The sequence below is a fragment of the Bombus flavifrons genome, chromosome 1 (assembly GCF_040668555.2).
Source record: "Bombus flavifrons isolate JBK064 chromosome 1, iyBomFlav1_principal, whole genome shotgun sequence".
NCBI classification, from domain to species: Eukaryota; Metazoa; Arthropoda; class Insecta; order Hymenoptera; family Apidae; genus Bombus; species Bombus flavifrons.
Window position 1 is genome coordinate 14,082,433 of NC_138442.1, and position 16,912 is coordinate 14,099,344.

Here is a 16,912-nt window from a genome sequence, read left to right on the forward strand (position 1 = left end):
GAGAGCAGCTGCGCGAACGAACCACACCCAGAAAGAGAAAGAGAGAGAGAGAGGGTGAAAGAGAGAAACCACCACCCTAAAAGGACTTTTCCAGCAGCGCAGCGGCGTGAAAAGCCAGAGGAGCAACTGCTAAGTCTAAAGGTCTTGGACGCGCGTTCCCCCCTTTCCATTCTCGGGAAGGTAAACCGAAAATCAAGCCCGTACATAATACCAAGGCGTCCTTATTAATTCCATATCAAACAGCACGGCTAAATAGATTAGCGGGTTGAGTGGCTTTCGCGCGGCGGAGCCTAAACAAACCCCCTGCGTGTGGAACGTCCCTATTCGACCGCATCAATCCATCCATCCATCCATCCATCCATCCATCCATCGCCTCGTTTCGATGGGTCCGAAACATATTGCCGAAAGGCAGGACCGCGCGTGCATTGTACTGGGACGAAAAACGTGACCCGCCGCGCATTATGGCACCGAGAGAGTGGCGTTAATGCGTGTCCCGGTTACGCCGTTCTGTCTGACGCTTCCAACTGCCTGGCAGTATAACACTGTGATGGCCAGGATCCACGCAGCCGTGGCTGGAAATCGCGTTTGACAGGAAGGACAAAAGTATCTCGATCGAACTCGATAAAACTCGATACGCGCGTTGGAATACTCGGTTCGCCAAATACACATCGTCCCTTCTCTCTTTTTGACCATGCCGCGTTTCGAGCCACGGTTTTGCTAATACGCGCACGCGCGAATTGTAAGCTACAGGGGCTTACACCGGTTGATATTTTAATCGCGGTCGCGATGATCGATCGACGCTCTATTTCGCGATATATTTGCCGGAATTTGTCAATCGTTTCTGCTACAGTACGAATCAATTTTTATGGAGTTTGGTAAGAATTGTGAAAAGAATTTTGGTCCACTCATACATATACAATGGTGTAGGTTAAACCTTAACTTGTATGGAGCAGGCTGTTCTATGCTTATTTTTGTAAAAGCGGCATCGTATCTTTCTGTGACAGAGAACGAAATCACGACTTAATCATAAAAGTTAAAGGGACTCACTTTCAAAAGTTTGAATACCTGACGAAATTCAAATTCCCTAAATCTTAGCATGCACCGCTATGTTTTTCATCCCGCCATAGGTATGCTTCTATGGACAAGATTCGGTACGCCTGTGTATCGGGTAAAAGACGGAAGGTCGCAGGAGCCGCAAGAAGAGTGCATCGGGGCGGCAGATATACTGCGAGGCGGCTGTTCTCACCGGGAATCGTAAGAATCCTGTGAGAGGTCCTCGAGAGAAAAGCAGAGGACGGGAAGAATGCGCTTCGGGGCTCGGGATCGGGCATGGGGTTAAACGACGAAGCGTGTTGGCGAGTGTCCGGAGCCACGGACCATAATTCAGTGCTACGGTCCGAGAGGAGAAGAAGAAGCGGCCGCCAGTTCCTGAGTTACTCCACGCGATCGCATCGAACGAGAGAAGTGAGAGCCCGTGTGCAGCACTCTCGCAACCGTGTACACAGAACCGGCAACTATATCACACCTTGGAGCTCGTAGTCGCCAGATTCGCCTGGCTCTCGCCGCCTTTAAAGTAGCGTTCAAGGTAGCCATGTCGTGGCTATAGACCTGGAGAGTTCGTCGAAGCTGGCTACCACGAAGAGCGACAATTATTCGCGCGCCGAGGGATCGATATATCGAGGCATTAGCCCGATAGGATGGCTCGTTTGTTCCACGACGATGCTAATTGCCAGTGCCACGATTTCTCTCCGGGGCGCACGCAGCTCTTGGCCAAAGGAAAACGGAAGCTGCGACCACTGTCGCGTATGGCAAGGATGCATTACGATACGATTACTGCACGACTCCAGCTACAGGTTCTATCGTAGCTGAACGTGTTGAGAACACGTGGAAAAAGAATTTTAGTGTTCGGTAGCTTGATGGCGACTAACGTTTCTAGGTGTCAGCGCTGTAAATGTCACGAACAAGGCAATTGGTAGCGTTAATAGTTTAGATAGAGGTGGAATGCCATAGTCGAGTTAAATCGTATTTAAGATTATCTACGAATTCCTAATAGAACGTCCTGTAGTAACGGAGCTTGTCCGATACCGTATATTTTCAATACTACGATGGTAGACGGTCAGATGGTTATATTGGAGTAAAAAAGAGACAATTCTTCTAACGCGTCCTATGATATTGCAAAAGAATCGGGTTATTCTAACAAGTCCCCCGATACCAAAACCACCAAGTATATATTTTCGGAAATTATCTGTATCGGCGTAAAATCACGCGAACGGGACGCAGAGGAACGGGAATGGTAAAAGAGGGGTTCGCGGAAGGCCCGAGATATCGGATGACACCTTGAGCGCGGCTTTGCAGAAAATTCTTCGCGATTCCGCTCATGGACAATGCCATTCTAAGCTCGGCATACCTGTGTCGGCGGACCCCACGAAAAAGCGATATATCGTGCACGCGGGGCTGCGTAGATACTCGGATGGATGATCGATGGACGTCCGATCTCAGCTATGGAAAAAACTGGAAGTCCTCGGGTGGAAACGGTCGTCGAGAGAATGCTTGGCTACGCGATCGAGAGAAGGGCCTAGCAAACCAGTACATACACTCTACTCGGCTTTCCTCCTTCCTCTTGCTCTCGCTCAGCTCGATCCGTGCACATGGCCACGGGAGATCAGCCCTCGGTATACACGCGTTTTATGACGCGATTTATATGCACAATGTAACAGTCGCGTCGACGTGGGAACACGTAACGTCGCGATCTCGTGTCGTTCCTTTCTTCTGCTCGCCCCGACAAGAACTGTCCCTTCTCTTCGTTCCGCGGCGAGGAAAGATCATCGGGGACCGGGTCCGAAGGAAAGACACGCGATCGCGATGGTAGATTGACCAATGGCTTTTTTTTGGCGGTGCTCGCGGCGTGCGGATCGTCTCGCATCGCGCCGCGGCGTGGAACAGCAGCGCGGACGTGGCGCGCTCCTTCGAATTTATTGCGTATCCATATTCAGCGGGCAGATGGTTCGCTTTAACACGTTCATCGTCGCCATTCGTTGTTTCCGTGGAACGAGTACAGAGTGGGGCGGAAGCGTGGAAAAAGGGAAAAAGCGGAGGAAGGGAAGATGCTTCGACGAACGTGTCTCTCCGATATAAGCACGTTTTATCGATCGTTCTTTGAAAAACGTAGCACGCGATACCGAGCCGCATATAACCGCCTCGGCGACTAATCGCGTAGCAGAAAAAATTCGAGACCGCTGCGTGTTGTTTTAGGAAATCGCGAGCACGCTGGCTGCGCAATCCTATTCGCGTGGAAAAAGCTAAAGAGCGAGAATACGAGTAGAAAGCGCGCGTTAGAACGAAGAATCAAATAGCGAGTATGAGCACATGGTATATAGAGGACCGATGTACAGGAGCTGGATTCAGCAACGAACTACGTCGTGTTTCCACGATTTATAGATCCGAAAAGAGAATCGGTTATCCTGTGGACACAGATGCGCCGCTGTTTGCACACGAAGCATTTGTCACGCGTGTCCTGACGAGAGAAAAGGGACCGGTCGAGAGATGATGCCCTCTTTGCAACGAGGCCCAACCGAGTCAATATTGACTCCAGGCCAGATTGATGGACCTTCTTCGCGTGTGTGTTTAGGCCTCGCAGCACTTACTTATGTTCCCACCCTGTTCTCGTTAGTCCCTGTTTAGTTCGCCCCTTGCTGTTTCGTTCGATCGTTCCGGGAAACCTACGTAAGATGCAGGATAGTAATGTATAGTAGGTTAACGTTGTCATAATTTTGATAGTTATTCTCGATTGAATGAGGACATGTTTGGTTAAGATTCAATTGAAATATTTGAAGTACATATGGAGAGAATCGTTTGAAACAGACAGAAACCAAACTGATCAACTTTATAAAGATTAATTGTTTGGTCAAATACGTATCCTGGTACTAAAACTGGTTGTGATCGCACGCCTAATAAATGCACTTCCTGTAGATTGTTCGTGGAATTCTGAAATTTCGATTGTACCAAACCGATTGTAACTTTAGAGTTCATTAAGAAACGCTTCGTAGAAAGTGCGATTATTTTATCAATAATCCCGATCGCGTTACGTTCGAACCGATTTCTGAGAACATCGATCCGCGAATTTTATTTATCGGCGTGCGTTTCGTATTATTATCGAACAAAACTTCCGCTTTGCTCCCGCTTTGCAATGGGGGCAGAATGAAAACACTAACCATTCATAATCACACCGAATTCGTTGATCACACCTCATTGACCAAAACGTTTGCGAAACCTTCAAACGGGTAAACACGTAACGAACAGTGCTCACGTACTTTCTTAGAATTCGATCCGTTAATTTCACTAATGAACGATGGAAAACCAATATTCGTGACAAAAATTATTTCAAAATATCGAAACTCGAAATGAAACAAATAGTCAATACAAAAACACGAGCAATCGTAAAATCGAGACATAAACAGGACAAAAAGAGATCCAAAGTTCTTTTCTGAAAGCTCGCAAAGAAAGAACTTTTGAAATTCTCAAAATCGAACGATACGACACGAAAACTTCTGTAACCTAAAAGATGTGCCGATCCGTAGTGAAAGACGAAAATCCCTGGGGAATCCCAGAGAAATCGTAGCACACCGAAAAGGCAGGAAACCTGGTCGGTTTTGGTTCCTAGGACCCCGAATGTAAACGAAATCTGATAAACCGTGAAATCGTTCGTTCTCACGGGGTTTCACTGTGGCCGCATGTGCTGCGCGGTATCCGGTTAAATTAATTCGCTGCTCGTTACTAATCGGTACGCTCCTTCACACTCGCGGCTCTCGTATATAAGACGGTTGACTGGAGGAACGTTATCAAAACGTAAGATCGAGGCAAGGGGTTGCGAACGAACGGAGAGACAATCATGGTTCCCGAGCACGGAAGAAGGTTAAAGGGCGGCGAGAAAGATTTGCACGCGTTTCGACAAAAGCGAGCAGACGAGGAACGAGCGGTCTTTGGTTCTGGACTCTCCGCAGGATCGCCATCTGACACCTAAGTTTCGCCGTAATGCGATTAACAGCGTGAGTGGCGTTATCAAAAGAGAACTCGCGACGATACAATAGCGCATCCGGCGTCATTTGCTAACACTGTCAGCCGAACGATACCGGTATACATCCGTCTCTACGCATTGTCGCACGATACTTTCGTCCTCGTTGGCATGATCGTATTCTCCGTGCCGGTATACCTAGGCACCTCGATCTCTATTAAACATACACACACGTAGTCGAGCCAGGCTATTAAGCGATACCGAGGCTTATCGCTCGGAAAAAAGTTACTTTGTAATCTCAAAGCAACGTGTTAGATGTTGCGTTGCGAGAAACAAAACTCGAAACTCGAGCTCGAGACACTCTTCCTGCGACTAATCTGTGATCTGTTTTTCACGCCTCGCTTTCGATCCTGTCTCCTTCTCTAGCGAAGACCGAATCGAGTCGTGTCTCTGTGCAGAGTCAGAGTTATCTAAATGTATGCCTCGATAAGGACATTTTTTTTTTTATTTGCTTGTATAGTGTAGGTTTACCCTACGAAAGGTGTGGATTTTTTATCTTCGAGATATAGTTATACGTTTATTAACAATACTAGTTACGATTTCTTAATACATAGTTAGATATTCTTTGTTTGTGTATAAGTTCCTTCAACGATGACGAAGAACCAATGATATTAGGTAGAGCACATATTATAACAATCTCTTTGACTTCACTTTACTTCTGAAGACAATTTCGCGTTTTTTAAGAAAAAAATGGAAACACTATTCCAAAGGAGGTACACAGTCTGTACCTAAACGTCTCTAACAACATCAATTACCAGGAAATCTACTCTGCTCTCGAGAGCGAGTTTCGCGTACTTCGACTAACAACCACGTGGCTATTCCACCATACAAGTTGCTAGCTGGCAAGGGAAAAAATTCGTCCCAACACGAATTGGAACTGACTGCAATGTTCGCGGACTGCTAAGGGTTAAACGATCTCGGAATACAGAGAAACAGACGGGGAAACCGCTGAAACAGGAAAGTCACGGGACACCGAATTCGTAATGGTTCGTTTACAAGCAGCCCCGCGGAATTTATTGCACTGCACGCGATACACACACACACATACGCAGAGATCGGTGGTCGCGAACCAATGATTTATACCGTGAGAAAGATTAGGCATTCGCGACTGAACCCTTCTTTCGCGCGGGTACCACTACCGTTACACGCGCGTGGAAAACGTGTGCTCACGTCTCCGCTTGGATAAAATAGCAACGACTCCTGTAACGACAATTTCAATAAATTATCCAGCTGCCGCGCGCGCGAACGATCAGAGATCTGCGGCGCGTCTCGCCTTCCCTCGAACGCTTCCAACACCGATTACACGCCGATCTTTCTACCTCAGAACTTAGCATTCTCTCTCTTTGGCTTCCGTAGAATCTGCATCGACGTCTCCCATCCCCGAGCAACGAGAAATCCATAGAACGACGTTTCTCTCAGTAAAAACTGATCGAACATTTGCGTCCTCACGGAAGGAGGATCCCATTGTTCGATGGACGTTCTTAGACCGGGAAGATTCTGCCGGTGGATTTTCAACGGTAACAGGGTTACTCTGGTAAGGATGTTTCATTATAGGTAGGTTTCTGCGGTTCATTCGACCGAATTATTTTAGAGCAACGTCGATGCAGTGATAGGGTTTTTTGTTTTCAAGAGATAAAGTTAGGATGAAGAGAAGTACGAGAGGCTTCGATATTGATGAACTCACACAAAGTTGAGGAAGGGATTGGTGTTTTCGTATCCGGGAATCATTAAGTTGTCAAGACTCTATCCTTCATGGGCGAAGTTTGTAAGTGGGGCTAGTCTTCACGACGGGGAGCGGAGTTTTTCGAGATTAAATGGAGAGACACACAGTTAGAAATATATAATCTCTCTGTTTCGTTCGTAGGATTTCCACTGAACGCTGTCTTTGTACGACAAATGGTACGTCTAGTTTTCCTCGAATCCTTCAATCACTATAGAAAAAAGAAATATGTACAAATATCGCTATATTTAATATATGCTATTTTATGCGATACAGCTTATTCCAGCTAAAACGAGATAAAGTGTATGAGTAAGGTTAACCTCGTATGTATTACTCGAATCATAACCGTGCGTGTTTGATTCGCGAGGTTTGATTCTCGACTCTTTATCTGCCGATTCTACGTAGCAGTATCGACAGCAGCGGAATCGAAGCGGAAGAAAGAGGCTAGCAGATTTCATAAAGACTAATCGCGAACGATAAAGCCTGGCTGATTTATCGGCGACGACAATTGGACCGCTATGTCGAAATGTAACCGGAGCGCCGGAAGTCTCAGGCGCATGGTGACCGTCAACCAGCAACAATGTTCCTGTCACAACGCCGCACGCACGGCTCCTTGCACGCGTTCAACACACGCAGCTCTATATGTGCGATTGTATGCGTGTAACTGCAACGGACACCGTGCATTTATTCCAAAGGAGATCAGGGTAGGGGTGTGACAGGGGGCTGTTAGTTGGAAAGGCGGTCGCGAAACTCGGGCTGAATGAATTCGAAGTAAGAAAGAACGATTAAGAAAAAAGATAGAAGAGGAAGAAAAAAGAGAATTTAAAGGCTAAGAAAATAAAAGACGGTGGCTAAAAAGAGAACTAAATAAAAGAAAGGTGAAAAAGAGGAAAGTTGGTGGCAAGAGAGTGGCAAGGGAGAAAAAAGAAGGGAAGAAAGCAAAAGAAAAACGGGTGCAAAACGCGTGAGAGCGTGTGCTCGAATGAATGAATAGAAGAATCCGTGGAAAGGAGAGAAAAAGGAGGGCAGAAGTGGGTGGGAGAGAGAAAGGGGTAACAACGATCGGAAGGAACAAGAGACAGGACTTGAAAGAAAGGAAAAGAGAGGAGAGAGAGAAGAACCAGCATGCGAGAGTGAATGAATGCAATGAGGCAACAGCGAAGCACCAAGAGACGGAGAAAAGAAGTGAAAGAGCAAGGAAGAGAGGAAGAAGGAGAGCGCGAACGTGCAAGAGAGTGAGGGCGGAGGATCTGAGTCAGCTCGATTGGATCGAGTAGCGTCGAGTCAGCGAGCGAAACAGCGCTAACTGCCGGGCGCAAACTACTACCGGAGATCGTATCTATATAGCAACGTATCGTGCTGCGGCACATCTCGCTGCCAACTTGCAATAATATGGCCATTCATAATTTTTACGCGACCAGCGTCATTCAGGAATTCTAGTCGCGACCACTTCGTGATGGTCGTCCATCGTCATACGCTCTGCCCCTGCGGAATCGCATTCCGGTAGAGGCTAGAAACGCGGCCGAATTTTCTTCCCTCGCCACTCGCCACCACCTCGCGCTTCGATATCACGCGGATTACGCAGGCCTCGCAATTCCACGAATTCCACGGCAACTCGATTTATGATTCGAGTCGTGGAGAAGGGCGGTCACGAGAAGCGGCCACGAAGGTAATTTCGTGGCGAGCTTGCGCTATAATCGCGCTCAACGCTTTTTGTACTTTCGTCTACAAACGTGGGCTATTACTACTATCACGAATGTCGAAGACATTGTATGTGTGTTACAAAGATACGAAAAGCATATGGAATTTTAGAAGGACGGATACTGATAAGAACAGATAGAGGCTTGCCAAAAAAAGAATGTACATGCCGCACAGCTATATTTACGTAAATCCTGGACATATGTTCGGCTTGATATATAAAAACCAAATGGAAAGTATGAAGGTAAACGTGTATAGAATGATTTATACTTACATATGGAATGTTATGTGTTAATGATTAGTGTTAAGGTAATATTTACACGTTAGTGTACATAGAAATGTTGCCTTCGGATTATCTTATTTAAGAAAGTCTATAGCACCTTTTCTGCTGATTTTTATTTTCAACGCTCATAGGCAAACAAGATAACCTTCGATCAAAAGCTATTCATATTAAAAGTTATTTCAACTCTATATCATACTTGCAATCTTTGCTTATCTCAAAATGGAAATCGTCCGCGATATGGAGAAATACAAAAATACACTCGTTCGGTCTTGATCTTGTCTGGAGTCACTTCGCTTTTGATATGTTCAGAGACAAAAATACACAACGGATTTAAGAAAGAGTGATACGACCTGACGGAAAGGATGGAGGTATCGTTACTTCAATTAGATTTAATGACACAGATTAGCGATATGAATTCATCACGTTCTAAATTTAATGCTCGGTCGTCGTTGCTGCGAGACGCGATCTTCATTCTTCGAGGGTGAACCGCTCAGTGTTTTTCAGGCCAAAATTAAAGCCCGTTGCCATACCGAGGACATTCCTTTTTCTCGCCGTAAACACTAAACACATTGCACTCATACGAGAACGAACGTGAAACATGTTCGTTGTCGTGAATGCTTCTTAACAAGTATACCACCAGAGGTTTCAATCGGAGAAATCTAATCGAAATGATGGTGTAAGGTTAAGTAAGAATACGGAGTGATTTCTATCGTGATGAAGAAATTAAAATTGAACAGTTCAGTATGATTTCGTCGAGACGAGTATCACCGGTTGAAAATTAAGAAAGTACTCAACGATAGCCGATGTTGAACACACCTGAATGTAGTTTGCAGTTATTAACGATCAGTTTACACGCTTCGCGTGTTGTACGTACTTATGGCTTGCAATTCCTTCGACGGGCGCAACGACTCGTTACGTCATCGACGTAGCGCAAATGTCAACCGATACGAAGCTGATATATCCACAATAAGAGAGCTAACTACAATTAACATCTTATTGTTTATTAGACGAACAGACCACGAAAAAAGGAAGAATATAGGAGATAAAAGGACAAAACTTGGCTTCATGAACGACGGAATATAAATGCAGCTTATCATTGATTTTTAGCTAGGCTGTGACATAATTATGATAAAATGTCGCACACGCTCTTCGAGAAAGTGGCGTTCGATGATTCAACGGCTCTCTCTCTCTCTCTCTAATTATTATGGTATAACAAATGATGTGCGCTAAGCGACGCTATGATTAACTTGTAAAGATGACGGGCAACGGGAATCGGAAAGAAAAGTATGTCAACGATAAAACAACAACCGTGACTAAAGTGCTTGCTTGTTTATTTAACTGTGTTATAAGTGGAGTAATACTCATAGATAATAAACCATTAATTTTTATCGGCACTTAAACAATGTGATACGCAAACGATTCCACTATATGCTTCGTGCCTTGTTTACAGAAGGCATTATCGATTGCTATTTTGAATTGTTGGTCACGTGAAAAATTGCCACCTTTCAAACACGTTATTTTAGTCTACTAGACAAAGCGTGTCCGGTAGAAACACGGTTAACCACTTTCGTGTACAAAGTAGTAGTATAACAATTTTGTACGAACCCGCGAAGATGATTAAGCTTTTTAAACGTTACATAATAAACTAATTTATTCAGAAAATACAAATGTACAGAAAAAGTATATTTTAAGCATGTAGACAAAATTTCTAACTTAATTTTTAAACTTAAACACTATTTCCAGTACACAGATGTAAGACTATAAGAACAGTTCTTATATTCTATAAATTATGTAGAAGTAATAACATATTTTAAGGAACGTTAATGATAAAAAAAGGGGCGTTCGAATCGTCATTTTAAAGACGCGTTGTAGCCATACCAACAGCGTAGATATCGCGGCAAAAAGGTCGTTCATGGTAAAAAGCTCGTTCATGGTAAGACGAGATAATTATTCTAGCCGGGCGCAAGCTCTTCGATCATTTCGGAACGTTGCTTTAGGCGTGGCAACACATGTTCTCAGCTCGGCGCTATGCACAGTGCATAGGTATGCAACGTACACCTATATGCAACATGTCAGGACACGTGGTACCGAATCTCTCAGGCTTGCCAACGGCTATCCATTTTCGCAACGAACAAGATCCCACGCTACAAATTATCCGTTGCGGTCATGCAACCGAAATGAATCGGTGCGGCGACTAATTGTTAGGCTTTCGACTTGAAATTTTTATGGATAACTCATTTACACTGATATAGTTGGACGACATAAACAAGTTGGAAAATTGTAAACGCGTGATATATCATACATGCCACGTATGAAGTTTGTATGTTTCGCAGGGTGTGATTTTGTGACAGCGCCATCTCTAAATCTCATGTTTTATCCATAATACCTATATGTATATAGACTTTGTAATTTCAAAGTTAATAAGATATAACGATTAATCTAAATGGTAATTTTTGAAAGCTTATAACGTCTTTAATCTATGTAATCAATTCATGTGGACGAGATTAAACTTAACTGAATATATTAAGAAATTGCTCTCGTGGCATACAAAATTCGAGCGCCATATTACAGTTAAAATTTCAGCAGCGCCACCACTAAATTACGTTCTCTATGATACTCAATTCGCTTGTTAATTCTTCCTATTTTATATCTTCAAACCTCCTATAACGTAACGTTATTGTAATATTATTACTTTAATATTAGTTCTAAAAGTATTTCATACACTAATGGCTACAGAAATCATAACAAGCCATTTTTAGTATACGACAAACACATTAAATACATCGGGGAAATCCCAAAGATTAAAGAAGTTGAAAATGTATCACGTGCAATTTCGTTAATAGCCTCTTCCAACGAAATCAAGCAACAGTCGTAACTCGGGGGAACGAAGAAAGCAGCTTCCTCGACAGCTCGTAAAAGCGCGTCCGCAACGGCAGGGACGATATCCGCTTTCGCGGTGAATAGTCAACGGCGTAAACGATTCATTCGCTGGTTAGCTTGGCATATGCGAAGTCACACACGAGAAGGAACAGATAGTCACAAATAGGTGAGGCTTTTGACCGTTGAATACATTTGACTTTCAAACGGTTGAAATTATATCCGGATTCGTACATCTACCGACCGAACGACAACTACATATCATGATGGTTCTAGAATTGTGTACTTTGCGTTTCTTCCGATATCGAACGTTCAACGTTGAAATATGCGCGCACTTGTCACGGATATTTCAATATCAACTTTTGTTTCCCCAGTTATCGTAGTCACATGTAGATACAGCTAATGTTTCCTTTATTTTGCTCTTGTATAAGACTATCTTTTCCAAGACCAAGGAAATTGATTTTAAGTCCTTCATTGCTCAGAACTTTATGAACAAAAAGGTACTTGAGGTAAATTATGCTAAATTTAAACATATACATAACATAACGACTGGATATAATAAGCTTCCTCTTTCTGTTGCAAGAGAACCTTCAAACATGATAGAAGCAAAAAGATTCTTTTAATAGTTTCATGATAAAACGATTAGATGTGAATGACGTCACAGATAACGAAAGAAATCTATGTTGTTCCCTGTTTTTTAACATAATGCGCATGAATAAAGGGATAGATAAACATGTTTTGATCGGTTTGTCTAGCATCTATCTTTCCTATTATAACGCCACAACGTATAAATATGCAAATTCCTGTGTGTATACTTTGTATTCCTACTTTCATAAGACTCGTTTGCTCGATTAAATCAAAACTTGATACAGTTTCCTTGAATGATATCGACAATGAAGCAACGAAGTTCACAAATCAGACGTTTGAGTTCAGTTACAACGCGCTGATTGATGTCATCGAAAGACATCGATTCGAAAGTACATCAATCACTATCGTAATCGTGTCACTCGACGCAATCGCTAAACTATCCTGGTAAACGATAGATTTCGAATCAAAAAAGCGAATAAGCACGAAAAGTGGAGGACTCACCTGTAGATTTGGTGATCCTCGAAAAGAGAACTGTGACATGATGTGTCGGCCACTCAGGGCCGTGATGGTCGGGCGCCGCTACGCGATCATCCTTTCAGACTGTGGCATCTGTTGCAGTCTCACCAAGTCACTCGAAACAACTATCACTTTTGCTTTTTTCTTTTCTCCGTGTATCCCTTCTTAATTTCTTTCTTTTCACCACGTGGCACGCGACGAGAAAGAAATAGAGTTGTACAGATATAGTCACAAATGACAAAACAGCGTAAAAAGCGGAGAGAAATTTTTCACTATATGTACGTAACTCGCGCGTGTTTTATTGCACTGTCTAGTACCAAACTGTACTCAACCCTGAAAGCGGTCTTCAGTCGTATACACTCGCACTGTCACAGACGCAGGCACCAGAGAGGCAGGGACCAGTTTTCCAAGCTTTGACCGCAACGCAGTCGTGTAGATGACACTGTTGGTTTCGGGACTCGTTCACGACTAGCACAGAGCGATGACAACCGTAAGTCAACGAGAACAGTTCACACTAGCCACCGTGTACGATCGAGATCGAAAAATAAGGATCGTTTTGTCCAGGTAATAGAGACGATGTTTTACGAGCAGAAAACGGTAAACCATAAACTAATTACAACAGTATTAACACGGTACTTGAATGTGGGTATTATACGCGCCGGTGGATGATTCGCTCGTGTAGCTAACTCACGTCGTTGATCCGATCGACGCGCCAGCTATGATCGGTCGCGACTATCCTCCGAATCGTCGTTTCTTTTCGACGGAATCCAGTCCTCCGCTCAGCGGTTAGGAAGGCGGAGGTACATAAGTGTGAGTGCGAAGAAGAAAACGTGATATAGAAAGAGAGGAAATGAGAAAGCGAGACGGAATAGAGGGAGGAGCGAGCGAGAGGAAGCGCTAGAGGGACGGACAAGAGGCGAAACGAGAGATAGAGAGGGAGAGAGTGGTAGGTCGAGAACTCGAGCGATGGTGACGGAGAGACGTTCGTGAAAAAGGAAAGGTGAGGTTCGACTTGTTCGCGCACACCGCTCTCCTTTTTTTCTTCTCTTGCTCGTAGAATACGTCCACACGGCGGATTGTTTCGCACCCCGTGTAGTGACGTCGCGGAACAGCTTGTATTTTCTTTCTTTTTTTTTTTGTTAATCGAAAATTCGTCGATACGAATTTTCTTAACTCACAGATTGTACAGTACCACGAAATCCATGCGCGCACTCTAAACAAGTAACTACAAACTGGCGCGGCTCACACGTGTATAATGCCCCGGCACTTCTGTCTTCTCCTCTGCGTGATTCGCGTGCGTGTGCGTCTACACGCGTGTGTATGTATATGTTTTCACTGTTTAGAGGGGGTACAAGGAGGGCGCGTGTCCATGCGACGACTCTTCCCTCTCTCCTTCCGAACTTGGCGGAAACTTCTTTTGCGCGCGCTACAAAGGATAATGATTCGATCAACGATAAGTATCTCGATTATCCGTTGAGTTCAATCCACACGCGCACTTTTTTTAAATCGGCACTGACATTTGATTTTGATCGGTAATCACCGAAAACGTAAATAGGTGATGGTAAATCCAGCGGTGGTTTATAAGTAGTATGTTCGTCGAAGGAGCGAACAACGCAATCGAAATCCGTAAGTTCTGGTATCCTCGTTCCCCGAGATGACGGTTGATCGCGGTGTAGGAGGAGGCGGCGGTACAGTGACGGTGGCGCTGGCGATAACGATGGTAGTGTGCCGATGGTGGTGGTGGTAGTGACGAGAAACGGTCGGCTCGACAGTGGTGGTGGCAGAGTCGTCGCCGTAGTTCTTTTCCTTCCATGGAAAGGGGGACGATTTTTGCGAGATGGTTTGCCCTCGGTGAGACGGGTGGGAGGGTCCAGGCCGGCACGCCGCGCGGTGTAGTGGGGGAGCTGGTGCCACCTCTGCTGGTGGCTGATGATGCCACTACCGGCACCTCGAACCCACGCGAATTCGTACCGCACTCTACTAGTAGGCCGAGTGTTCTGTGTACTTCTCTTCTCTTCGAGTCAGGTCGGCATCTTCGTAGATCGGGCACGGAGCCGTACACCAGCGGTTAGCGTCGGCAAACGCGACAATAAAATATGGTGAGTCGCCCGTGGGGCCAGCTAACGCGCTCCCTGCCTACCCCCTCTCACTTCGTTACCCGTTCTTCCCTCTCTTTCTCTCCTTTTCCTCTTTCTGTTTCTCGGTCTCTCTCTTTCTCAACACGTTCCGATCTCTTCTTCTCCCTCGATCGCACGCTCCTCGTCCCTCGTGACGCCCCACCGTCGCCGCTTTCTTCCCTCTTCGTTCGGCTTTCGTTTTGTGGAGGGGATGGGTGCTCGAGTCAGAGGGGGCGCAACCGGCCGAGATGCTGCCGTTGCCACCGTGTTGGGCTCTGGTGGGGTCAAGGGAGAGGTAGGTTGCGCTAGGAGGGGCGAGAAGAGGAGGCAGAAACTACACGACAATTTTAGTTCGATAGATCCTGAAGTTTAGCCTCGGCGGCGCTGCTTTACTTGCCGCTGACTTCTTCCCGGTAGTTTGTTCGCTGCCCTCTCTCCCGTTGCTGTTCGCTTCTCCACCTCTTTCTTGGACACGACCGCACACTCTGACGTTTCCCCACCACCACCACTACCACTACGATATTCCCACTCTATTTCTTTCTCTTTCTATCTCTTCTCCTTCACCGCGGCGATCGTCAACTACTTGGTGTCCCCTCGCTACACCACTGGCCCCCACCTCCTGAGATCCTTCCTCTTGCTCCACACACAACGCGACACTTGACTACACAACTTTTCTCTCTTTCTGTCCAACTTTGACTTCGCGTTTGCTTTTCACTTCGATCCAACACCGTCGCGACGTCTCTCTCGCTCGACACTTATACAGTGAAAGGCACGATCACCAGCTGACGAACGTATTACACGAGCACGTTTACGCGGCATAAACGCGTACCGGCAGTTTAATGCGCCGATGATGCGTGGATGTCCCATTGCGCGTTTCACCACCAATTCTCATCGGTTTTAGAAAGTCCTGCTATGACAAACGACGCGCTCGCTATTGATCCTCGAGATTTCAAATTCTTTTCACGTAGTCACGGTTGAATTTAAAAACTGATTCACGTCGAACGACAAGTTCGGTCGACTATCGCCAACCGAATTGGGCGATTGGTCCGTGGCCGTTGTACGCGAGTGCGGCAACGTGCCGATGATCACTAACAATATACAAGTTGACAACGGCGAGCGACGGATACGATGACGACAACGACGACTTCGGCCGTGGCATCGCGAAAGTGTGTTTTGCGCAGTTCTTTCAAGGGAACTCGCCTCCTCGCGCTTACTTGTCGCCCTCCTGGCGCGACCGCCGATCAAAGGGGCGGGTAGGGGCGGCTGTAGGTGGTGGATCGCGAGCATAGAGTTTGCGGGGGAGGACATTCGCCAGAACGGGTGGGGACAGTCGAAGGGGCCGATGTGGTTCGCGGGGTGGGTAAAAAGGTGCACTGACATTTTTCGCCGGCCGGCAGATTGCCGATATACACACCTACCTACGAGAGTACCTGCCAGCGAAGATATTTTTGTCGTTTCGTGGTGAAACTCACACGCTCGCGCTTACCCCTCTCGCTTAAACGAATCTCTGTAGTGGTGTTCGACGGTGCATAGGAGAAAGAGAGAGAGAGGAAACTGGATAAATCGTCCCCTTCCACACTTCTTTCGTCTCCCCTCTAATACACCGCGGTGGGTGCGGAGCTCGGCTTTTTTCCCCTCCGTGGGCGCGGACTAACCTTGCCCCGCCTTTATCACCTTTCCCTACCCCCTCTATATTCGAAGCTACTCGTACTACCACCAAATCGTGCCACTGCCTTTCTCATCACCCCGCAGTGTGCGCAGCACGTTGAGCTACTACTTCGCGCTCTTGCTCGCCACGGCGACGTCGACGGAGGAACACATTGCGGAACAGAGAGATTCCGCAAGCTGGAGCGAGATAGAAGCATACGGTGAGGCACACCGAGACGTGAAACATTAGTGTACCGTTTGTTAACACCGCGGTCTACACATAGCCGCGCGCAACTCTCACTCCTCTCCTCATGGTTCCTCCATACCCTTCTACCGGTGACTTCAAGAGGCCGCTACTATGCGTATACGCTTTGTAAGCTCGTGTGCAAGTGTAC

At 45.9% G+C, this 16,912-nt stretch overlaps 1 protein-coding gene across 1 annotated transcript in view; it reads right to left on the minus strand.

Moving 5' to 3' along the window:
* Window positions 1-15,976, minus strand: part of mirr (iroquois-class homeodomain protein mirror) — a 34,579-nt gene extending 18,603 nt beyond the window's left edge. Inside the window, exon 1 of the mRNA XM_069132074.1 lies at window positions 12,739-15,976. Coding sequence (XP_068988175.1) covers window positions 12,739-12,777 — 39 coding nt within the window. The 5' untranslated portion in view covers window positions 12,778-15,976. The remainder of the gene's footprint in view (window positions 1-12,738) is intronic.
* Window positions 15,977-16,912: the final 936 nt, after the last annotated feature.